The sequence below is a fragment of the Sinocyclocheilus grahami genome, unplaced genomic scaffold (genome assembly GCF_001515645.1).
Source record: "Sinocyclocheilus grahami isolate Dianchi unplaced genomic scaffold, SAMN03320097.WGS_v1.1 scaffold1267.1, whole genome shotgun sequence".
NCBI lineage: Eukaryota > Metazoa > Chordata > Actinopteri > Cypriniformes > Cyprinidae > Sinocyclocheilus > Sinocyclocheilus grahami.
This window is the reverse complement of record NW_015506446.1, coordinates 132,486-159,005: the sequence shown is the minus strand read 5'-3', so window position 1 is coordinate 159,005 and position 26,520 is coordinate 132,486. Positions and strand designations below refer to the sequence as shown.

Below are 26,520 nucleotides of genomic sequence, written 5' to 3'. Positions count from 1 at the left end.
GGGGTGGGTGTCTATGGGATTGACTCCCTTTTGGAGCCAGTGTCTAGCAACCAGTCGATGAACTGCAGTTTAAATCACTTCCGTGTTGGTTTCAAGAGAGAGACCGGAAGGTTGCCGTTCATTTTATTACACCGAAACTGTGCCAATATCACGGACCATAACTATGTCAGCAGTAAAGACTAAAGATACTGATAACAAAATGTCATATTAGTATTGATTATAAATGAGAATTGTTAACGATATTACTTATAGGAATGTAACGATTCACCACGAGCCGGTTGAAAATCGATACAAATATGTGACGATTCAAATAGGTTGAGATGTTAAACGAGTTGTGATTAGGGTTGGGTATCATTTGAATTTAATCAATTCTGATACCGATTCTGCTTATCGATTCCGAAGTTTTTCGTTTCCCAGTTTTAATTCTAATGTGATTAAATAATATCAAACATTTTTCCAGTGTCTCTTATTTGCAAACCATTTATTGGAGCTGAATACCATGAACAAAAATCAACAGGCTACATAAAAACTGGACTCTTTAAAGGGGTCATATGATGTTGCTAAAAATAACATTATTTGGTGTAATGAAATGTTTATGCGGTCTAAGGTTCAAAAAACACATTATTTTCCACATACTTTACATTATTGTTTCTCCTCTATGCCCCGTCTTTCTGAAACGCGTACATTTTTTTTCAAAGCTCATCGATCTGAAAAGTGAGGTGTGCTCTGATTGGCCAGCTATCCAGTGCGTTGTGATTGGCCGAATACCTCAAGCGTGTGACAGAAATGTTATGCCCCTTACCATATTGTGATGCCTTAACCCTAACCCGGCCGGAGCGACGAGACAAAAACATTAAAACCCATTATAAACAAGGCATTTGTTGCATCCAGTGGGGACGTAATTACGGATTATAATGATTTATACTGTCTTTTTACACGATGCATTGTATCGCGCCGCGTAAACATAAAACCATGTGTGCATTTGTGATCGGAGAAATGACAAACAACAAGCACTACTCTACACTGCTCAAAATTCGCGTTTGAATCGTCGGTGGCAAATTCTTCAAATATAAAAAACTTACTTGCAATCTGTGAGTCAGAACAGCCGGCATTGTAGTCTACTCTACCAGGATCAGGAAACGGTCCTCCATAAAATACGCTGGACACATCTGAATATTTGGGTTGAACTGTTCTGGAACAGTGTTGTAAATACAACTTAACCACTGATTTCTAGTCATGTCCTCTTTTGGAAGGCCAAACAAAGTAGTTTCGCTTTCACAAGAAAACAGCGCCTTCACGACATGGCGGCAGCGCTGGCAACAGCAATACTACAGCGAGAATAAAAGTTATGCCTTCTTTCTTTGCGTGAACATTTGGGGGGCATTATGCAAATCTTCCCACATTGTGACGTAGACATGTGGGGGCGTGTTAGAACGAGCCGTTTTAGGTAGGTGTGGTTGATTCTTAACTTTTATAAAGAATATCTCTTTGGATTTGAGACTTTAGTCTTTGCAACTTGTTTTTACATCCACGAAAGGTGGTGTACAGATGTTACAGCATTAAAGAAGATGTACTGTTCCGATCTACAAGCGCTTTTCATTAACTGTAAGCCGTTCTATTCGCCGCGGGAGTTTCACTCGTTCATTCTCGTGAGGGTTTGCATTCCTCCACAAGCACACGTGAGCTAAGCTTTACTGAGACTCGCTGATCGGATCACAGAGACGGCAACAACACCCGGACTCTGTTTTAATCATTCTCGTGGACTTTAATAAAGCAAATCTTTCTTTCTGAACTGCCAAAATACAGACAGCATGTTACATGTCCCACCAGAGACCGTAATATACTGGACCATTGTTACTCCACAATAAAGGATGCATATTGATCGGTCCCCAGAGCAGCTGTAGGACTCTCTGACCACTGCCTGGTTCATCTTATACTGACTTACAGGCATAAACTTAAATCTGCTAAACCTGTAGTGAAGTCTGTAAAGAGATGGACCAACGAAACAGAGCGGGCATTACAAGCCTGATTTGACTGCACTGATTGGAGTGTTTTTGAAGCTGCAACCAACGATCTGGACGAGCTCACGGAATCCGTAACATCATATATCAGTTTCTGTGAAGACGTGCATCCCTACCAGGACGCATTTTACATTCAACAATGATAAGCCATGGTTTACAGCAAAACTTCGTCATCTTCGTCAGGCCAAAGAGGACGCCTACAAAAGGGCACTGGAGCTGTGCGAAGTCCCTGCCTGCTTCAAATGCTCCACCATCATCCCCGTCCCAAAGAAACCCAAGGTAACAGAACTTAATGACTACAGAGCTGTGGCCCTAACATCTGTGGTCATGAAGACATTAGAGAGGTTGGTGTTGGTTTATCTGAAGGACATTACTGAACCCTTCCTTGACCCCCTGTGGTTTGCTTACCGAGCAAACAGGACCCTCTGTCAAGCTCCTGAAGTTTGCAGACGACACTAGTCATCGGTTTCATCAAGGGCGGAGATGAGTCTGCTTACAGACAGGAGGCTAAAAAGCTGGCTGTCTGGTGCAGTCTTAACAACCTGGAGCTGAACACCCTCAAAACAGTGGAGATGATCGTGGACTTCAGGAGGAACCCCCCTGCACTCCCCCCACTCACCATCATGGACAGCACTGTGGCTGCAGTGGAGTCATTCAGATTCCTGGGCACCACCATCTCTCAGGACCTGAAGTGGGACACTCACATTGACTCCACTGTTAAAAAGGCCATCAGAGGTTGTACTTCCTTCGCCAACTGAGGAAATTCAACCTGCCACAGGAGCTGCTGAAGCAGTTCTACTCAGCCGTCATCGAGTCTGTTCTGTGCACTTTAATAACTGTCTGGTTCGGTTCAGCTACAAAATCAGACATCAGAAGACTACAGAGAACGGTTTGGACTGCTGAAAGGATTATTGGTGCCCCCCTGCCTACCCTCCAAGAACTGTATTGACTGTATACATCCAGAGTGAGGAAAAGGGCTCAAAAAAATCACTCTGGATCCATCACATCCAAGCCATCTCCTTTTTGAACTTTTGCCATCTGGTCGGCGTTACAGAGCACCGAATATCAGGACAGCCAGGCACAAGAACCGTTTCTTTCCCCAGGCAATCTACCTCATGAACAGTTAATGTTCTCCCATTGTGCAGTTAAAGTATGTGCAATAACCTAATACTTATGTATCACCCTAAATCCTAGTACATCCCTACAACTTTATTTTATTTTATTCTATTCCTATTCTATCTATAGTACACCTGTACATACAATTTATTCTTTTTTTTTGTGGTTTATAATTATGCATGTGGATTTTATTCCCATCTTATTTTTATTGTCTGTGTGTTGTTGTTGTCTCCGTGTACTGGAAGCTTGTGACACTATAACAAATTCCTTGTATGTGCAAACATACTTGGCAATAAAGCTCTTTCTGATTCTGATTCTGATTTACTAATCTGCTTTATGCACCAAGAGCTTGTAACGCTCCAAAGAGAAAAATTCTGAAGACTGTGAAGCTGTTTCATTCATGACAGATGACAGCTGCTCTCTTTAGGTCAATGGCAGTGCGACTGCAAACTAGGGGTGGAACGGTTCAACTTACTCACGGTTCAGTTTGTATCACGGTTTTAGCGTCACGGTTTTGGTACGGTTCGGTATGTGCTATGTTTAGGGAAAAACTATACTGTCAAATAAAAATAAAGAAAATAAGAATAATCGAACTACAAGCAACAGCACAAATAAATACAATAGCGTAAAAATACAAATAAAATAAACCGTAATTTTCAGTTTTTTTTTTAGAGATGCACTGATCTATCGGCCAAGGTGATCGGTCGGTCAGTCTCACTTCTTTCTGATTTCAAGCCGATCCGTTTTGTTACCAGCGGCACAGGCAATAACGTCAGGCCCGCATTCTCACTCTCATCTCTCCGGCGACCCCTTCTCTCTCACACATGTCTCATTCGCTCCGGTTAAATAGTGCTTGTATTGTGCATTATAGTCATTCCCGAAGGTTTCGCGCTTATACCAAATGCGCGTGCACCACCACTGATCTATATTAAGTCTGTGTTACACTTTCCGCATGAGCAATCCGGGCACGTACACGGACGACGCGGACTACTTGTATTTATACCGAAAGCTGATGGTCCGCTCCGTGGACGTGTTCCATACAGGCGTAGTAGATCAGCTTGAACAATAAACAAACATGTGAACAAACAATTGGCCAGAGTTATTGCACATCTTTATATTGTTTTATCGATGGATTGTACAGGTTCGAATAGCAGCGGGCTTCTTCACACAGCATGCGCAGTAGCCTACTGACCGCGCACAAAAAATGGGAGGCACGCAGATGTCCGCGCAGAGCCTTCGCACACACTCTCCGATGACTATTTTTACGTCACGCATACCATAGCGGACCCTAGCAGACTGGCGGACGCGGAAAGTATAACACAGGCTTTAGTGGAGCGCTCAGTCTCAAACAGCTTGTGAGCCACAAATACCAAAATGAGTGGCTAACTGAGCTAAAACGTTCAAATACATACAAAATTATGTCAAAATGCCCGTCTTGGCGAGTATCCAGTTAAATACAGTCAGCTTTGGAACGTTAAATAGTTGAGAAAGAGAACGCATGTTGTGTAACAGTATATTGGGTCCGTGGATAAACTCTTAAAGAGACCGCAGTCCAATATTCCTGCTGCTGTCTGTCATGTTAATCAATCTTGACTGAATACGTTTTATAACTTTAATGGTAAGCATTAATCTGTATTTAATTTTTACAATGAAGACTACAGAAATTAAAGTAATCAAATCTAAAATAACACTGGATGTGTTATTTTACATTTGATTACTTTAATTTCTGTAGTATTTCTTATCTGAATAAAAACTTACTTAACCTGAAAAACTTAGTTTCATAGCTCTCTTTATTCTATTGCATTTATTTGTGCTGTTGTTTGCCATTTTTTTTATTTGTTCTTTAACAATCTATTAAATTAAAGTACTGACTTTTTACTTGTGTTTTTTATGAAAATAAAACTTTGCGTTGAAGAAAAGTAGATTTTTGTTTGTATATGCTGTCAATTATAGTTCATAGAAAGAAAATCGGAATCGGCAAAAATCGGTATCGGCAGATCACACTAACGAGAAATCGGAATCAGCCAAGAAAATTGCAATCAGTGCATCTCTAGTTTTTTTAGGTAGGTCTAACAGTTTTTAGGTACAAAAATTGAATAAAGTAATGAAATGTAAAACAGCATTGCATATTTGACTGTATAAGTTAAATATTAATCTTTATTAAAGTTAAAAAATCTATTCAATCAAGAGCAGTGAGTGATTCCTTTGTTGTTGCTGTTTGATTAATAATATTAATAAAGTGCTGTCACTTTAAGAGAATGCACTGATCCAGTACGTTCTGCCGGCTATGTCTGCTATAGCAGTGTTTCTCAACCTTTTTTTTTAGTTGCGGCACCCTTTAGAAATTTTAACAAACTTGTGGCACCCTACAAAATTAATTTTGTCACAATATTTGAATTTCTAACTTCGATATGATAATTTGAAAAGTATAGATATTGGGTACAACAGGGAAGAACTGCAGAATATAATGTCATACAGATATTTTTAATATTATTAAAAAAATTGTCCATCAATGGTGGCAATCAGTAGGCTAATTTCTAATGAAGAGAGCAATTTATATGACAGATTTTAATGTAGGCTTTTATACATATGTAAACATTATTTAATTACCATTATAACTATCTCATAAATGTTTGCTCACTCAGTGTTTTTTTTATTTTACAGTGGGGTAATTTTGGTGCAGTAGCACGAGAGCTTGATTTCAAACATTGAATTGAATAAAAAAGTTACAAGTAAGCAGTCAGTAATAAAATAAGAACAAATAAAGACAATAATGGTAGCACCAAAAAAAACGACAGGCCTTCGAATTAAATAAATTGTTTTTCAGGTAGGTCTAACAGTAGGGTTAAGATATTTAAGATTTTTTTGCCTGTCGGCTCAATTTTTGAGTGGACTTTGCTGTTCCGATGAGCATGAACGGTATAGGAGTATACACGCGTAGAGCGGGATAATACGCAGAGCGTCACACCACGTGAAACCTGAGCGGTGAACGAATTTTCGGCAGCCGAAATTTCGGTGCATCTCTAATTATTGGAGACATCAGAAATGGATATTATATAATAGATGCTTTTTTGAACATTTTAGCAATTTAAAAATATAAAAAAAAGATTTTTTTTACACGGCACCCCTGCTCTCGACAGACGGCACCCCGGTTGGGAAACACTGTGCTATAGGATACTTACCAAAACGGGCATTTTGAATTTTTTTTGTGTGAATTTGTCCATTTAAACACAATACTTCAGAGAGAGCTTAATATTCACGTTCTGAGGTTTGGTTGAGGTTTGCGTGCTTGGGATGAGCGCGCGCACAAATTTCACTGCGTGCGCGAGCTCGCATCCTCTGGATCTTAAATGTTTAAACTGGCAAAGCTTACATGAGTTTAGTTTAAACACAGATATCAACGTGTGCTGTTCAGGTCTCACCTGTTCACGCGTGCTATCAGCACCCGGGTGATGACGAAATAAATGACTGCTCATATTTCAGCATACGGCATTCGCATTGAACAAGAGTGAATGGTTTGTCCACATTTTTTTCTTTTTCTTCATCGCTGTTGTTGTAATCATGTATTGGGAAGCCAGAATGCGCATCCATCAACAGAAACATACATTAGCCGAACCCTGTTTGTTTTACGTGTTATTTATAACAAACCATATTACAGATGCGTTGTCAGATTTAAGTTGAACTTGTCCTAGCGCGTGCCGAACCATGTGTGGAGAACCGTACGGTTCGATTTTTTTTCCGCAAACCGTTCCACCCCTAGTGCGAATGCAAATTTAAATGTTAAAATCACACTGGTGTGATCGTACTCTGCACGGACAAACCAACAAGTGATCGCAACATTGATCGCACACGTCAACGTTTGAGGAATGAAACAGACGAATCAACGTTTGAGGAATGAAACAGACGAATCATTGTAATTTAGGAATAGAATCATGTTGGTGTTTGAATCGTGTTTGCGATCTTTAACAATCTATTAAATTAAAGTGCTTTGTCATGTTGGTGGTGACACCGCTCTTGCAACATGTTTAGCTATCACAGATATTATGCTTAGCTTTTTTGGCATCTGATCGCAAATGTAGCCAAACTTTGGAGAGCTTAGATTAGCGAGCAAGGTCCTGGCAGATCGCTAGGTCATCCTCACAGATGAAGAAAAAAAAGCACATAGGAATCGATGGGTGGAATAGAAAATTTAATTTGACAACAAGTATTTCTGAATTTCCTGACCTTAACTATCCAATTCTGGAATTGGAATCGATTTTCGATTCCCAACCCTAATCGTGATACATTTGGGGGTGGGAGTTTATATGAATGTATCTCTGAGGGGAACTGACTGTCTTCAGAAAAGTTTAGATATTTTCTTTTCATCTGTATAATTCATATTAAAGTAGGGTTCATAAGCGCTGCCTGCTTTGTTTACAGCGGTAACCAAGGAAACGCCTTATCACTGATACATTTGGGGGTGGGAGTTTATATGAATGTATCTCTGAGGGGAACTGACTGTCTTCAGAAAAGTTTAGATATTTTCTTTTCATCTGTATAATTCATATTAAAGTAGGGTTCATAAGCGCTGCGCTGCTTTGTTTACAGCGGTAACCAAGGAAACGCCTGATCACTGCTGTTCCATAAGCGCCACCTGCTGTCAGAGAGTGAATCTGCGTCTCATTCAGAGCTTTTGCACTCTGTTTCCTGCAGATGATTTATAGTTTCATAAAACTAAAGTCAGTGCATTCTGTTTTTGTTTTAAAATGTCAAATTATACAATCTAATTTAGATTTAATAACTGCTGCTGTATTCAGCATCTTTGTTTGGATTGTGATTCAAATGCAGTGGTTGCCTCTAATTTTGAATGGAAAGAGCACAGGTAGCCTTTGTTTATATGAAGAGTTTTTTTTGTCTTATTTATTTGATTAGATTTGGGGTTTGTTTTAAAATTTCTATTTAGTTTTATTTGACACATTTCTTTTTCACAAAGAAATGTGCAGCATTTTGTCCAAGCAATAATAAAAGGACATCTTTTCATTAAAAATTAGTCTTAAATCTAATTTTGTTTAGAAAAAATCATGAGAAAATCGAATCGTGAAATCAGTATCGTGAATCGAATCTTGAGTTGAGTGAATCGTTACATCCCTAATTACTAATGTCCACACAGCTGACAGATTTACCTGTTGTAGTATGTTCTAGTTGTGCACGAAACAGAGACTGCTTTTTGTACTTTGCACATCTCTGTCATTTTCAGTCTCTTTAATGCTGTCTCAACTGGAGCTGCTTTTAGCTGCTGTTCGGCAGAGATGAGGACTGTTTTTCCTCTAAAAATTTGATGCGCATTGTTTCAGTTTATTATGTCAAAATAACAAAAGATGTGATTGCAAATCAAGCAGGAAAAAAGGCATTACATGCAAATTTTTAAATCATAACATGTAAATCTATATAGTCGCCACTGGCGATCTCAGCAAAATATCACTCACAAATTAATATATTGGGTCACAAATGAGACCGTTTTAGGTGCACTCTGGAGCCCTGAGGGATATAAGGGATAGTTCACCTGAAAATTAAAAATGATCATCTTTTACAAATTTTCATGTTCTTCCAAACCTGTTTAACTTTCATTCTTCTGTGGAACACAAAATAAGATGTTTTGAAGAATGTTAGTAACCAAACAGTTTTTGTGAGGTGACTTCCATGGTATGGAAGAAAAAAAACATTCTCAAAATATCATCTTTTATGTTCCACAAAAGAAGTCTCAAGAACTTTAATTTTTGGGTAAACTATCCATTTTTATTAAAGGTTTAAAAGCAAAATCTGCAATTTTCACACTGAATGGCACTTAGACCGACGGACTACCTCAGTTGGTTGCTGAAAAGGCTGCTTCTGTTAAAAGTCACCTCATTACATATTTATAGCCTAATGAAAGAGAAGATTCATATAATTTGCAGTTTATAGAGGAAATAACTTAAAATAAGATGCATGCTTCTTGCAACTCTACACCAACCACACAACCATTTACCCTAGAAACAGGGAAAAAATGTAGTTGGGTTTTATATGAATGTCAACTTTCCCTGCACTACATGATGCGTTGCAAATGATCAGTGCAATGATGCTTTATCTGAATGTATGAATAGCCTGCTGGAAATCCAGTTTTAAACACCACTTCAGCGATGGTGCTATAATGTGAAGTTCCTGGGACTTTGTCTTGACAGTAGTCATATATCACTGGAAGGAAGGGCTGGTCTTAGTTTCTGGTGGCATAGTTATATGTGTCATGCACACTCGAGGGAATGCTGTGTAGTGTGTTTAACACTGCAGTGGTTCGGTATCTCTACAGGGGTGAGAGTAGCAGCTGCCTTCACACCTGATGCTAAGATTAAACACTCACTCACACCTCTCCATATTTACCTCATGATCCTCAATATCAAACCATCTCATGCATTTATGTGCAGTGTTCAAGCAACCGTCAATCACATATAAAAAAAAAAAAAACAAGAGTCCGGCTTTTATTGATAATGCATGAATGCAAAAACCAGACCTTTGTGCTCAATTCTCAGTAACACGGCGGTGATAATCAACACCCTCAGGCCTTCCCCGTGATATGGAACAGCTTTACTGGGGGGGGTGGTGTTCTCCTGGGACAGTTTTATGTGTTGCTCAGCATGGTCGACTGGCAAATGGGAGTCTAACCCTGGAGAGATCTACTCACAACAAAAGCAAAGAGTGTGGGGAGCACTTGTGATAAAGATGCTCTCATCAACTTTTTCTGTTGTTCAGTTCATAAAGTCTAGTGATGGTGGGAAAAATGCAAAAAACAAACAAACATATTGTAAAGATCTCCCAGATGAACCAACCAACCAAAGCAAGCAAGCAACCAGACACCAATTCCCAGGCTGCTGTTAGAGTAAAGACTAGGCAACACGATTGCTATTTAAATATACAGATAACGGAATTAGTTTGTGGTACTTATGTGTTCCTTTTTAAAATTGGTTTGGTGGTTCCATTGGCAAGCACAATCCAGGTATGGCCTATAGACTAATGTAGCTCAGCTTTGTGTCGGTGTGTGTATTTTTGGACTGCTGGTGATTCCTTAGGGACCTTTTGGAAGGAACACTTCGCTCGAGGTGCCCTCACACTTACACACACACACTCTCACAAATACACACTCACGGTGATGCCGCTTCTCCACTGCCTGGTGCAAACTCTGCCAGACGTCTAGCTCCAACTACCTACTGCTTAGCAACAGCCAATCAGAAGAGCTGAGCTGGCAAACTTGTTGGCCAATTAGACGATTGGAAAGAAAAAGTGCTCAGAATTTGAGTTGAGAGAGAGAGAGAGAGAGAACAGGAGGGAAGGAAAGGGTAGAGTTTGTGTGCTTGTTGTTGTGAGCTTTTTTTGTCTGACTTGATGGTTGGATAACTAGCGAGAGACTGTCAGAATCGTTTTATATGATCTCATGGTCTCGAGTGAAGTTCATCACTTTGCGATAAGACTTCATCGTCTTGTAATCAGAACCAAACTTGGCATGTTTCGATGCAAACTTTTCCACTTCAGCTGACATGGATGAGCACTTTTGAAATATCTCACAGGCTGCTCAAACCATTAAAACAAGACTAGTTTTATGAACGGCAAGTCGATTCGATGTTGTTACTCGTGGCGAGACTCACTCCAGACTTGATTTTTGCTCTGTTTATGGTTTGATTCTTTTAAGCTGTTTCTTCATTCATTAAAGGGGGGGGGGGGGGGGACATCGAGACCCAAAACTGAAGGCGCTAGGACCCTGTAGTCAGGACCTCAGCTTTCCTGTAGTTTGGTTCCTCACTGCTTAGCAACAACAAATCAACCACCTAGATGAAGGCCAGGACTCGTCCAATAGGAAGAGAGCAGCACCATGTGACAGAGTTTTGATTTCTCCGCACCGCGCACATTAGAGAGAGAGAAACAGGAGGAAGATGATCAGAGTTAAAGAGGAGTGAAATGACAGTGACTTGTGCATGATGGAATTAGTTTGTGTGACACGTGCCTTGCGTGTTTTTCACTGTTTAGTTTTATCATCAAAATCAGCTAGAAATCCTTTTCTGTGAAATTGCAGTAGAAGTTTCTGCACAATGGACCAAATTTAGCAAGGTCAATTGAGATGGCAGAAACGCGTATAGTTCTGCATGGTGATAGCACCTTGGGCGTGTCAGAACGTGACATGGAGTCAGAGGACAGATTAAGCATTCAAACACACACGGACACACTGAGTAAATGCTTTAATCAATACATGGAGAATAAACTCTGCATGATGGAGACCACCATAAATACAATGTTAGAATAAATGATATATAACTTTTTTTTTTAATGGTTGCATTAGTCTGAAAGTCATAGTTCACCCCAAATTTTGAATTTTGCCATCATTTACTCACCCTCACATTATTACAAACCTTTTTTCCCCCCTTTGTGCAAAATAAAATATTTTGAGAAATGTCTTTGTGTTTGTACATAAAATGTAAATTGTAACCAAAATAGTTTGAGTCTCATCATTTCTCTAAAATATAATCTTTTGTGCTCTGCAGAAGAAAGAAATGCATACATGTTCAGAAAGATGTCGAGTAAATTTTTCGAGTCAGCTTTTGGTTATATATATTTTTTTGTTAATTTTTTTTGTTTTGTTTTTCAGATCATCTTTCTCTCCTAAATTAGCACATGCATTGCCATGCAGTTAGTCACAGTTTTGTGGTCTACCACACATTCAACAAGTAATGCACAGACTGCACTTTTTCCTTGTGTTGTGTGCATCTGAAGGATTGAATGTTATGGTGAGTGTTTCTTCTTTCTGTAGTGAGATATACAGTTATGGACATCGTGTTTGTGTACTGCGGATGTTGCCTGGGGAAGATGGTACCTTGAAATGCATTGCCGAGTGCTTTGTGTAACGCTCAATACTGAGCTCTGCATGCTACTGCAGTGCTATATTTTATTGTGTGCTCGCTTAAGCAGAAAATCCCTTTCACTTTGGAGACTCGGTGGATTCTATAGTCTTTGTTGTCCTTTTTAAGAGATCCCCCCTTCTAAATGGTGTTTTGGAGACATTTAGGGTGCTTTCACACTTGGTTCGATTGCTTGGTCCGAACCCGAGTTCAATTGCTCCACCCCCCCTCCCCCTCCCCCCATTGGACTGTGTTCACATTTTATTATTTGGCGGTTATTATATTATTATTACAGCGGTTCACTTCTGTGATTTGGTACGATTGCGTTCACATCAGCAGCGAACCGTACCCCAGACCACCCTTTTTAAGCGGACTCCGGTCTGGTTCGTGGGTGCGCACCCGAATTAGGAAGATCACATCGTCCAAACAAACTGTCAATCGAACCCGGGTGGGCACCAAAAAGTGCTAGTGTGAAAGCACCCTTATTCAGAAGAATCTAAACTTATACAGGTAAAAAGCATGAGAAATATTTGGAATTGGACTTGGTTTTAACTAGAGATGCACCGATTGCAATTTTCTTGGCCGATTCCGCTTTTTTGTTAGTGTGATCTGCCGATACCGATTTTTGCCGATTTTCTTTCTAAGACCTATAATTGACAGCATATACAAAAAAAAATCTACTTTTCTTTAACGCAAAGTTTTATTTTCATTAAAAAACAAGTAAAAAGTCATTAATAAAATAAGAACAAATACAAAAATGGCAAACAACAGCACAAATAAATGCAATAGAATAAAGAGAGCTATGAAACTAAGTTTTTCAGGTTAAGTAAGTTTTTATTCAGGTAAGAAATACTACAGAAATTAAAGTAATCAAATGTAAAATAACACATCCAGTGTTATTTTACATTTGATTTTAATTTCTGTAGTCTTCATTGTAAAAATGAAATGCAGATTAATGCTTACCATTAAAGTTATAAAACGTATGGAGTCAAGAGCAGAAAGTGATTTTCTTTGTCTTTTGTTCTTTGATTAACATGAGAGACAGCAGCAGGAATATTGGACTGCGGTCCCTTTAAGAGTTTATCCACGGACCCAATATACTGTTACACAACATGCGTTCTCTTTCTCAACTATTTAACGTTCCAAAACTGACTGTGTTTAACTGGATACTCGCCAAGACGGGCATTTTGACATAATTTTGTATGCATTTAACCGTTTTAGCTCAGTTAGCCCCTCATTTTGGTATTTGTGGCTCACAAGCTGTTTGAGACTGAGCGCGGCTTGTGCGCTCCACTAATATAGATCAGTGGTGGTGCGTGCGCTTTTGGTGTAAGCACGAAACCTGACTAAAATAATGTGCAATACAAGCACTATTTAACCGGAGCGAATGAGACGTGTGTGAGAGAGAAGGGGTCATCGGAGAGAAGATAGTCATAATGCGCTGCTGACTTTATTGCCTGTGCCGCTGGTAACAAAACGGATCGGCTCGAAATCAGAAAGAAGTGAGACTGATCGGCTGGTCACCGATCCGGGCCGATCATGAGGAAAATCGGCCGATCGATCGGTGCATCTCTAGTTTTAACTCCTCTAGGTCTCTTTTACTTTTAAGTTAATTCTTAAGAGAAGTTTTTAATAATGTGAGGCCAGATTTAATTTTAGAATTTTTTTTAAAGATACGCTAAAATTCATTCATTCGTTCATTAATTCAACCATTCATTCATTCATTCACTCATTTAATCATTCATTCATGTAACCATTCATTCAACCCTCTACGCACACCTTGGAAATATAATTTTAATAATAGTAAATGTATTAGTTTACTTGCCAGACTGATATACTATTCTACACACACACACACACACACACACACACACACACACACACACACATACATATATATATATATATATATGCCTGTCGCAATAATCAATATATCGATTTATCGCGCAATATATGTACATGACCTCAATCATTTTTGGTGACGCAATATATCGCCCATTATATTCACTTAAAAATGAATGTCACCATGTTTTGTACATTCCACTTGCGCCTGTGTCTTTTGCAGCTTCTCGTATGTAACATGGTCATGAGGTGCTAGTTCAAATGTAAAAAATGCTTTTACAAAAAAGTTTAATCTGCAGATATGGTCTTGTTTAGGGATCTGTGCCTTTGTGCATATGGACATCTGACTGCTAAGTAGTGATTGTGTTTTTCAGCAATAGTGTGCACCCTTAATTGCTGTGTGAGGTTTGTGCATGTTGTCCATGTTGAACAATTGTGTCTGCACAAAGTACTACTTACTCTGTTAACCTGTCTTGAATTCTGCGGCTTCTCCGCAGGGGTGTGCCTCTGTTTTCACAACTTGGCCACGTGCTCCCTATGCCCCTATTGTGCATGTGTGTGTTTTGCAGTGGTACTTGCTAACTCACACTTGGCTGATAAGAGCTGCTCGCTGTGGCATGGTTACAGTGGGCTTTTTATGTCCATTGGCTGGTGTTTTTTAAAGGAGTGGTTTCTGATTGAAAGTGCAGAAACGTATCTAATCCCTGATTGGCTGAGGGAGGAGGAAAACCTCCTGTGATTGGACCAAACCCCTCCGATACCCTAGTTGTTTTTTTCCCCCTTCCATGAAGTGTGTTTACATCAGGTCTGAGTTGAGAATCTCTTGACTTCCTCTGAGAGAGAGAGAGAGAGACGAGAGCGTAAGTGAGACCGAGAGGGGGGGATCACAGGTGTGTGGACGCGCACTTAAAGATCTGTTTGTGTGTAAAGTGCTAAGTGTGTTAAACAGCATGACAAGAATAATGTTGAGAGAGGCAAAAGGGTGCACGTCATTTGTGAGTGTTCAGGTACAGTTTTAAACGGCTGTAAGATAAAGTGAAGCTCCTTTCACATTTTACATTCAGACATTTGTGTTCTTCATAATATTTTCTCATTATATATATTTAACATTTCTTTGAAAATAGTGGTGTATATATTGACATTTACTATAACATTAACATTATGTGCTTTTGTATTCAACACTATTACTTTGCCCTGCTGATGGTCATAAATATGCCAGATAAGTGGAACAAGTCATGTGACTGAGACAAATACTACAGTAACCATGTAGAAAGTGAGGATATGCAAGTGCAGTAAAATGCAATAAAATAAAAGTGCAATAAAATGAGACAAAAGTCATTAAAAGTGAACGGATATTTAAAATTTAATAGGAAAGTAAAAAAACACAATGTTGGAGTACAAGAGTATGAGTTCAGTTTCAGTGTGCTCCTAGAATATTACATTATCACAAAATTATTGAAATTAGTTTTGTGCGCATTGACATTAATTACATCATATGGCACTTTTTATGCAGTTTATGTTGTAATATAGTCTACACAATTGAAGTGATGTCAGACAAACTGTTTTTTCCTTTTAGTTTTACAATTTTTCTCAAGTGTTTTTTCTTCTATTTTAAGTCCCTTGTTCTCCTTTTTATTTTTCCTGAGGTTAAACAGCCTGTGGAATACACTTACTCTTTGATCTCATCCAGAAAATGCGATTTGTTATTCTTCCTTTATTCTCTCGCTCTTTCTCTCTCCCTCCCTCTCTCTCTCTCTTGCTCTCTCTTTAAAATTCAAATTCACTCATTCGCTTAGGTTTTTCTTTTTCTTTTTTTCTTTCCCTCAATCACTCTTTTGGCTGGGTGGGACCAGTGTAGTGTCCTCATTCATTCTCAGAATGCCCACTGCTTAGCAACAACCAATCAGCCCTCATATTTTTGGAGGGGCCTTCCAGCCAATCAGGAGTGCTGTGCTATAGGATTTTCTGCTCTTCAATCCAATTGGAGAATGAGAACAAATGGTGTTGGCCCAGAGCATTGAGATGAGCAGAACTGAAATGCCTTTAAATTCTGACCTCATCAGTGTTGATGTCTGAAGGGATGTGTTAACTCTCATAGACTTGATCAAAGCGACTCCTTCGCTCTTAGTCCTGCTCTCTACTCTGCAGGTGCGTTTCCTCCTGTCTATTAAAAAGTTCCCTGGCACTTTAGCCATGAAGTGTCCTGTGTAGACTTCAGTTCTAGTTAGCTTTTATTGCATACTACAAAAGAACAAAAAGTTTGTGATTAGTTTGGCGTGCGCACAGTTTAATCTCCCAGTTTTCTAGGCCAATTGTAGACATTATAGACATTTAAGAGTTTAAAGGGGTCATATGATGTTGCTAAAAAGAACATTATGTTGTGTATTTGGTGTAATGCAATGTGTTTGCGGTTTAATGTTAAAAAAACACATTATTTTTCATATAATGTTCATTGTTTCTCCTCTATGCCCCGCCTTTCTGAAACGTGTCGATTTTTACAAAGCTCATCGCTCTAAAAAAGCGAGGTGTGGTCTGATTGGCCAGCTCAAGCGTGTGATGGAAATGTTATGCCCCTACCATACTGTGATGCCGTCTCCCAGCAGGACGAGATGCAGTCCAGCTGCTCTGCTCGTACACATCCCATCATCGGTTCTCTTTTAGCAGTTCAGTCAATGTACTGTTAGGAGTAACTGAATAACTCGGGATATTGGTTTATTTCGCGTCAGCGGGAGTGTCAGGCACATTTATAAATCGAATAACTTAAGTAATTTGTGGATTAGAGCGTACTGGAGACGCGAACCGTTTCAAATAATTCAGTTCGATTTGGTGAACTGGTTCGACCAAATGAAGATCTGGTTAAATAGAACGATTCGTTTGCGATCCGGACATCACTAGATGAGACAAAACCAATAAAACCCATTACAAACAAGGTATTTGTTGCATCCAGTGGAGACATTATTACTGATTATAATGACTTATACTGTCTTTTTACGATTTGCGTATCGCGCCGCGTAAACATAAAACCATGTCTGCATTTGTGATCGGAGAAACAACAAACAACAAGCCTACTCTACACTGCTCAAAACTCGCGTTTGAATCATCATTGGCAAATTATTTAAATATAAAAAAACGTACTTACAGGCTGTGAGTCAGAAGCGCCAGACTGTCCTTGCAAAGTTTAAACTGCCCAACTTTATTGAAACAGCCTTTGTGCCACAGATGCATTAGGCTACTGGTTCAGGAAACAGTCCTCATCCATACTCCATAAAATGCGCAGCACACATCTGAATATTTGGGTCTGAATACTTAACCACTGATTTTTAGTCGTGTCAACTTTTGGAAGGCCAAACAAAGTAGTTTCGCTTTCACAACGAAACACACAGCGACTCCACAACATGGCGGCGCTGGCAACAGCAAGAATAAAAGTTATGCCTTTTTTCTTTGCGTGAACATTTGGGCGGCGTTATGCAAATCTTCCCACATCGTGACGTAGACATGTGGGGGCATGTTAGAACGAGCCGTTTTAGGTAGGTGTGGCTGAATCTTAACTTTTATAAAGAATATCTCTTTGGATTTGAGACTTTAGTCTATGCAACTTTACAGATCTTCTTTGTGCACCAAGAGCTTGTAACACTCCAAAGAGAAAGGAAAAATTGAAATCGCATCATATGACCCATTTAAGGGTAAATTTGCACTTGTAATTAGTGTTGCTTTCGTCAACGAAAATTGACTAAATATTGTCATCAACGAACCTTTATCATGTGACGAAAACGAGACGAGACGCAACGCAAATGCTGGTCATGTGACGATGACTATAATTAAATATATAATGCAATATTGTTGACGAATAAAAAGGAGACTAAATGTGGTTTACAAAATAAAAACTATGCTAAAATGTCTCTTAATTTTCGTTGACCAAAACGAGACGAAACAAAATGTTATAACGTTATTTCGCGTTGTTATTATTATTTTGCAGTATTTCTGTTTCCGGTGTCTCACTTCAGGGGCTGCATCAGGTCGCACTGCGCAGACGCAGGCGACGTCACTTCCTCAAGCCCTACTCGCGGCATTATTTAGAACAGACTATTTAAATGGCTGCCCACTGCTCCGGGTGTGTGTTCACGGTGTGTGTGTGTTCACTGCTGTGTGTGTGCACTTTGGGTAGGATAAATGCAGAGCACTAATTCCGAGTATGGGTCACCATACTTGGCCACATGTCACGTCACTTTCAACAGTGTTTCCCAACCGGGGTGCCGTCTGTCGAGAGCAGGGGTGCCATGTAAAAAAAATAATTTTTTAATATTTTTTTTAAGTTGCTAAAATGTTCAAAAAAGCAACTATTATATAATATCCATTTCTAATGTCGCCAATAATTAGAGATGCACTGAAATTCCGGCTGCCGAAAATTAGTTCACCGCTCAGGTTTCACTTTCACGTGATGTGACGCTCTGCGTATTATTCCGCTCTATGCGTGTGTGTGCTCTGCTCAGCCGCTCACGGCCCATGTGAGTTCTCCACTCATATACCGTTCATGCTCATCGAAACAACAAGAACGTGACTAAAACGAATAAAAACTAAAATGACAGCTTCACACAAAGACTAGACTAAAACTAAAATTAAAACAGGCGGCCAAAAACAACACTACTTGTAATAAATCCAAAATTATCCGCCAAAACTGCTTTCTTAACAGATAATAAACAGTTACTACTTTCAATGATTTTACAACATTCTTGATTAGATTTCAAAATTGTGTAAAATAAGTTATTTTTATTTATATTTTTAATTTTACACCATTAAATTGTATTATGCTTATTTTGGCATTATATTTGCTATTGACCACCATGCACCTAAAATATTGCCAGTGACATTGTAAGAACTTGATTTTTTTTTTTTTAATGATTGTTTCTTATGACTATTCTTTTAGTGAGGAAGACTACCTCTTCCTACTTCAGAATGTAGGTATCTTCAATACATAATGTAACCCCACATTAATAGACACTAATAAAACACTGAAAACACTATTAATTTAATACCAGTTAAATGTCATTCATCAGTTTTCTTTCATAGTGTACACAGCTGTAGGATCATATATAGTATGTGCAATTATTTTAGTTTTAGTGTTTTATTTTTATTTTTTATTTAGACACAATTGTATTTTAATATTGGCCATGTATTGTTATTGGTCATAACATTTGTATTGGCTATAATTCATATACATCCTATAATGTCTCAGTCAAACAAACTTGACGGTGAAGGGAAATGTCTAGTGTGCAGTATAGAGTGATGGAAACCCTAGCCACTGTTTGTGAACCTGTGTATTTGATGTGTTTTACAGGGTTCTGGTCATCATCAGCACACTGGATGGGAGAATCGCTGCTCTGGATCCTCTAAACCAGGGACGCAAGCAGTGGGACCTGGATGTGGGCTCAGGCTCTCTAGTGTCCTCTAGCCTCAGCAAACCAGAGGTACTGAACGCAGTTTCTCACGACCTTTAAAATACACAAGCTAACAACCATCAACTGTTTTTTTTTTTGGTTAGAATTATTAAACACTTTCTTGTAGTATTTTGCGTTGATGCAACATAAGAAGGTTTTCTCTCCAAACATGCTCACTGCACATGTTTGTCTGTTGTTCATAAGAGTTTGAGTAAATGTGTGCCTGTGTGTGTGGGAAAAGGTGATGTTTGTTTGAACCTCTTTACCCCAGAAGAGAATGAGACATTGCCCAAAGGAAATTGGATCTGAAACAAGTTACACACGCGCGCACACACACACACACACATAGATCACAGACACGTACTCTCTAGAGACTGAAGATTAGCCTGGAGGAAGAGCGTTTGGCAGCGATGCAGTTTTGCGTCTGTGCGCATGCACACATTTACACAAACACACGGAGAAAACATTGGCGCTGCACCAACAGGCTTATAATTAGATTTTTGTACATTGTTACAGAAGTGCTTGATTAATGCTAAGAATTAGTGGTGTCTAAGGATGTCATGATCTGTTTTGACTTTTTTTTCTCCTTTTCTTACTCTGTGTATGTGTGTGTGTGTATATAGCTTAATGAGCATGTGTGTGTGAGTGATTGTGTTGACCCCCTGTCTGGTTTGGCGGAAACCTGAAATCCGTTGGCTAGAATCTTCCTCTCCCCTCCCCTTTTACCTCTGGGTGCCTGGCAACCAGCCATTCTGATTGGCTCAGCTGGTGCCTTGCAAGGCATTCTGCTCAGTGATTAGAGCAGTCTGCCCCCTTCTGATTGGCCCTCGCCATGGCGCCAATAGAAAGGAGTCACCTATAGCATGCCTCAACAGTAGGAGAGAGGCCAGCAGTAAACAGCATGGTCTGCAGAAACACGCTGTCTCAACACGAGGGGGAGGTGTAATGGAGAGAAAGAATGAGAAAGATGAGAGGAATGAGGAAAAGAGAGATGGGGGGTGGAGAGGGATGCCACTGACAGTGTGGTGTGAGTCATGTGGAGAGGATTGAAGAATGAGGTAATGCCTTATGTGAGGGATGATGTCATCCATAAGAATGCTGACCCCCCCCACCCAACAAACACATACACCCCCTCTCATCTATTAGTCTGTAGAGTGAACAGTTGTAATTAACGTACATTAATCCAATGAGCCGAAAATCTGGTATATCTGCACACTATTCAATGCACAATGCCATTTGTTTGTTTGATTGCAGCACCAAAGGGAACCATTTAATGTGACTCACAGAATAAAGGTATTGACACACTACCGGGCTTGTGCTGTAGACAAAGCTAAGTTCATGAAGTCATTTGAATCTCTGAAAACCATGTCCAGGTCACATTTCACACTAAAATCAAAAGAAAAAAAGGAAATTCGGTTACAGTTTATTTTACGGTGCCCTAGTTACAGTGTAACATTAAGTACTGAGTAATCTTAATTAACTACATGTACTTACCATATGTTTAGGGTTAGTTGTGTGTAATTATGCATAAGTTATTTTATTGACAATTGCTTTACAGTTGCTGTTATCTTTCAGTAAGTGCACATCTATGAAGTAGGTTATGGTCTTTTGGCCGCATTACAGTTTTCACTTCACCAGATTATTTCATTTATTTAAAAGGCCATTCAAAGACATTGATCAAACAAATGCAACATCAAAGCCGCACAGACGTCTCTCTCTCTCTCTCTCTCTCTCTCTCTCTCTCCCTCTCTCTCTCTCTCTCTCTCTCTATCTGCTTATCAATGGCTCAAGCCTCCGTTATTAGTTCTATTTTTGCGTTAGCAATGGAGGCTTGGGATAGGACGAATAAAAAAAAGTAGTTCTACATACACTTCTTAACGACAAAAAAAAAAAGCATAAATGTCTTGAAATAAAATATTTGACAAATGTCTTGTGGTGTGGTAACCATGGTATAAGCAGAATAATTGACGATAGGCTGATGAATTATTAAAAAATAATGCACACCCAAGATGTAACGGCCACTCTGCTTTGCATTATTGCTGCATTACCACCACGGGTACGCATTGTTTTTCAATAATTCAATGGCCCGTTTTTGATTTTGCTTTACATTACAATGGTAAAAACTTAATTATATTTAAAACGGGCTTCGTGTTTTTTTTAGGTAAAATATATAACTTTTTCTTTCTTTTAATTTAGCTGTAAAATATGACCCTGACATATTCTTGACAGATTTCTTTTCAGATTTTTTTTTTCTCAACAGCACAATGCTGATCATACAAAAACACACAAATGAGATAATAGAAATTATAGGCTGATGAATTATTAAAAAATAATGCACACCCAAGATGTAACGGCCACTCTGCTTTGCATTATTGCTGCATTACCACCACGGGTACGCATTGTTTTTCAATAATTCAATGGCCCGTTTTTGATTTTGCTTTACATTACAATGGTAAAAACTTAATTATATTTAAAACGGGCTTCGTGTTTTTTTTAGGTAAAATATATAACTTTTTCTTTCTTTTAATTTAGCTGTAAAATATGACCCTGACATATTCTTGACAGATTTCTTTTCAGATTTTTTTTTCTCAACAGCACAATGCTGATCATACAAAAACACACAAATGAGATAATAGAAATGCATTAGCAGTTGCCAACAATTTGGCAAATTGTCAGGAGAGTGTTTAACAACATGTGAAGAAGAGACTTTCACGGTTTTCTCTACAACATGCTTAACCACAGGCCTTATATTACTTCTAAATTGAATCGTTCTGAAACCCGTATATTCCAGGTTTATTACGTTAGGTAAACTATAAATATTTTGGGTTGTTGTTATGCTTGATAGCATGTCATCTGTAGACCTAAGTGTTTATTTGATTTTAAACTGTATGTAGGGTGCACTAAAGTGATTTTTGTGCCAGGAAAAGTGTGAAATTATATGTTTTGTGTGTGTGGGAGACGGAGAGATTACCACCGAACAGGAAAGGGAGAGGGGATTGCGCCTAGCTTGATGTAATGCTTTGTGTCAGACTCAGTGGAGCGCTATCATCTGCGGGAGGTTATTGAGTACAGAGGGATATCCTGCCTGCATAGACACACTTCATACTCAAACCTGCTGTGATCCCTTAAGACAAGGGCCAGACTGCCTTTGGCTAAGTTTCTCAAATTGAATGTGTCACACAAGATTCCAGAAGTCATTGCCCACAACTGAACTGAGTATTTGATTCATGTTGGGCTGCTATGGGCTTCAGTCTGATAACATGCTTTCTTTGTCCATATGTTCCCTACTCTTTAATGAACACGATGGCAAAATAGGAATCATCCAATTTAAAGGAAACTGAAGCCAGCGTTGCTTAGTGTGTTCCAGTATATCTGGGATTCTGATTACAGTCACTGCAAAAGCTCTCAAATTTCAACCATATTCATGTACATTCAAATATGGTGTGGCAAGTTATGGTTGACAATTAAAGAGAGGATATTACAGAAATAACAAAATCTTGATTTGCCCATCAAATTGCCCATCAAAACTTGATTTAATTATTGAGGCCCATCAAAACTACAGCTTCTGTGGCATTTTAAATGATATACATGAGCAGTTGACACCATTGAAGTGCAAAAAAGAGCTTTGCCAAATATCCCCTGTCAGAGAGCATTTTCAATACCAGGCTACCAGCTTGGTCCTTCAGTCCTCTCTGACATCCAGTGCATGACAATTTGTGCCATGTGTCTTTTTACTGAAGCTTCACATTTTCAAATTGCCCATCAAAACTTGATTTAATTATTGAGGCCCATCAAAACTACAGCTTCTGTGGCATTTTAAATGATATACATGAGCAGTTGACACCATTGAAGTGCAAAAAGAGCTTTGCCAAATATCCCCTGTCAGAGAGCATTTTCAATACCAGGCTACCAGCTTGGTCCTTCAGGCCTCTCTGACATCCAGTGCATGACAATTTGTGCCATGTGTCTTTTTACTGAAGCTTCACATTCGTTTAAATACCAGAACACACTGTCATGAGATACTGTAGAGGTTAAATTACACACTTCGTAAAAAGCAGCTGACCTTTTACGTTTGTAGTTAGCTTGTAGTTTAGAGGTTTAAAAGCTGGTCTTGCTTTCATGTAAGCCATAAAACCTCCTTGTTGTGTAATAAAAATTCATTCTCTGAAAAGTCACTGGAGCCTCCTTATGCATGTATTATTATTATTTTAATGTTTTTATTTGGACACTGGGAGGTTTTGGACACTGGATTTTTTTTAATGAATGTAAAATGGTATAGTATATTAAAAATAAAGCCATAACAGTAACTTTTAACCAGGTGTGAATGTATGTAGGCAGTTCCTCTCAAGTCCTAGCAGAGTAATCACAGGTGTAGTTCATTAAATTAGCTATCGTCCACTAACTTTTTTTTTTGCAGAATGATTTGCTTAAAGTCTGTTTATCTTTCTTTAGAATAAATGTACTGTAAAATAAAATAAATATGAAATAAATGTAGTTTTTAAAATAAGTTTTTTTTCTCCAATGCCATGAAATTGAGGTTTTTATTTTATATAACTTTTTTAAATAATTATATTATTTTAATACATTATCATATAGTTATATTAATTGAGACAAAGCATTACATTTTTTGCTTGCATACTAGTTTTTAAATAGATGTGTCATTTTGTGTAGCTGACACTGTAGCTTTTCAGAAGCACTCTTTTACAGCTAATGGCATTAATGAAGTTCTGGACATTGGCTGGGGTTAAATCCGTGCTCTTCTAATTGATTGGCTTTAATTGTTCATTGATTTTTAGGATGTAGTAGGGCTGAGAAGGATTGAAATCTCACCCAAAGTCAAGCTCCTGTAGAGCTCAGACAAATAGAGATCAGACAAATAGATCACATGATGGATTAACACAATGTAGCACAGTGATGAGTCATCATTGCAGCACGCACACACACAGATTCACTTTAAACCTCTTACCCTCAGTACCACTGCAAGCTCTTCATAAGCCCCGCCCACCCACATGTGATGGACAGATGAGCTAATCCCTTCAATTCTCAGCCAATCACAGTGGATGATTTCGTTCTCCAGGTGCTTGCTTTCTCATGGTGTTTCAGCTTCCTATTGGTCCATACCAGTTGTCAAGGTTAGATTTAGCATTACAGGAAGTCAGTGATCTCACCCCCCCTCCTATTTTCTAATGTGTCTGTTTGAGCTGAGAGATCACTTTTTGGATTGGGGTCAGTATAATATCAATATATACAGCACAATATCCTTATATAATGGCCTTTTCTTTTTTATCAGTCTGTCTGTGCGTGTGTGTTCAGGATACTTGTGCCCATTAGTCCCTGTTTATCCTTAAGGATGTGTAGGATTGTGTAACTCTCAAGCGCCAAATGTTAATGGCACCCTGTGATAATGCCACGCACAGACTCAAAGCTGATTGGTCAGTCTCAGTTTTGCCTGTCCCCTTGTCTCTATCCATCATGGTCTGCTCATTGTATCCACCCTGCTGCTGCTGATGATCAAAAACGTGAAATATTTCCCAAGATAAAAATCATGTGCCACTTTGACTCATTTACCACAACAATCAGATAAAAAATAATAAGATTCTCATGAACTCTTTCTGTTCTTCAGATTTTTGGGAACAAGATGTTCATTCCCTCTCTGGATGGAGCTCTGTTTCAGTGGAACAGGGACAGGGAGAGTATGGAGGCTGTTCCATTCAGTGTTGAGTCCCTGCTGGACTCCTCGTACCGCATCGGAGAGGACACTGTGATTGTAGGGGGCAAGTCCCTCACCACGTATGGCCTTGGCGCATACAGCGGCAAGGTAACTCGAACCCTTTTTCAATAGAACAAGAAATGATTGATGTGCTGTTGTGGCACTATGCAAACTCTTTTATCATATAGTATTGGTTGTCCGCTTTAACCTCCTTCTCCTTTTCTCTGTAGTTGAAGTATATTTGTTCAGTGGTGGGCTGCAGTCGGTGGGGAGACGAGGAAGGAGAGCCAGAGGACATACTGTTATTCCAGAGAACACAGAAAACTGTCAGAGCCGTGAGGCCTCGCAACGGGTTTGAGAAGTAAGAAATACCCACAGGCTCTGTTGAGCGCTTCATGTGACCTTGCTTTTGAGTTCACAAATGATACAGAGGTAGATTGGATGCACGATATGCTAGCTTGTATCAGCATCGCATAGTTTGGCAGCTTGATATTGAAAAACAATTGTAGAATAGTAGTCGTCCAGGTAAAATGCCAGTTGTTTTCTTTTTTCTCTCCGTTAGATGGAACTTCAGCGTGGGAAACTTTGAGCTAAAATTCATCCCAGAAATTCAGTCCAACATCAACTTTCTGGAGGGGGAGGCATCTAATGGGGAGGCATGGCGAGAGGTCAGACATGAAGCACAACGTGTCATCCAAGAGGAAACAGACGCACAAACCAAAAATCATGCTAATGTGCATCCAAACTCGCACACTCAGGTAGAGGGCTTAGACCTGGTCATTAAGGTTTCTGTGCCGGACTGGAAAGTCATGGCCTTCAGCACCAAACCAGAAGGACAGCTGATCTGGGAGCATCAGGTAACACAACTCAACCTGTTTTGTTGCCGTTTGGAGTCTCAGCTGAAACTTGTGATGAACGAATTCACATTTCTCATGATTTCTTCTTTTATTTCCTTTTTTATAAAGTTTTGCACACCCATTGCCTCTGCATGGTTGGTAGGAGGGGGGAAGGTGACACCCATTAGCCTGTTCGATGACAACTCTTATAACTCCCACACTGAGACTGAAGCTCAGGAGGATGATGACATCATGGAGGAGGCCCGCGGGGCCACGGAGTCCAGCGTTTACCTGGGTAACACACACTTGACATTTGTTTTACACACATGAGTGTGTAAGAGAACCTGTTTACATCTGGTATAAAAATTGGTATTGGCTGAACCAGTTAATAGTCAGGTCTAAATACAGGTGTAAACTGTGTCTCAAATGTTTTTGGGATCCCTTCATTCAAGCTACATTTGGAGGTGGTAAATGCTAATGTATCCTGATGCTTCCTGGGCAACAGGGAAGGACCGCATCCTGACCTGTCAGTCAACCGTTATGATAAAACAAGGGCTATAACTTTGAGTTTAAAAGAAAATAGCTGTTTACTCAAAATTTGAAAAGCCAACTTTAAACATAGTTAATACAGTTGCTCAGCTAAAATTAGTATTCTGTTCATTT

General features: G+C 39.2%; 1 protein-coding gene across 1 annotated transcript in view; it reads left to right on the top strand.

Moving 5' to 3' along the window:
* LOC107568644 (eukaryotic translation initiation factor 2-alpha kinase 3-like) overlaps positions 1-26,520 on the top strand; it is a 38,232-nt gene that overhangs the window by 3,618 nt on the left and 8,094 nt on the right. Inside the window, exons 2-6 of the mRNA XM_016254616.1 lie at positions 19,212-19,341; positions 24,935-25,129; positions 25,252-25,382; positions 25,584-25,878; positions 25,987-26,152. Coding sequence (XP_016110102.1) covers positions 19,212-19,341; positions 24,935-25,129; positions 25,252-25,382; positions 25,584-25,878; positions 25,987-26,152 — 917 coding nt within the window. The remainder of the gene's footprint in view (positions 1-19,211; positions 19,342-24,934; positions 25,130-25,251; positions 25,383-25,583; positions 25,879-25,986; positions 26,153-26,520) is intronic.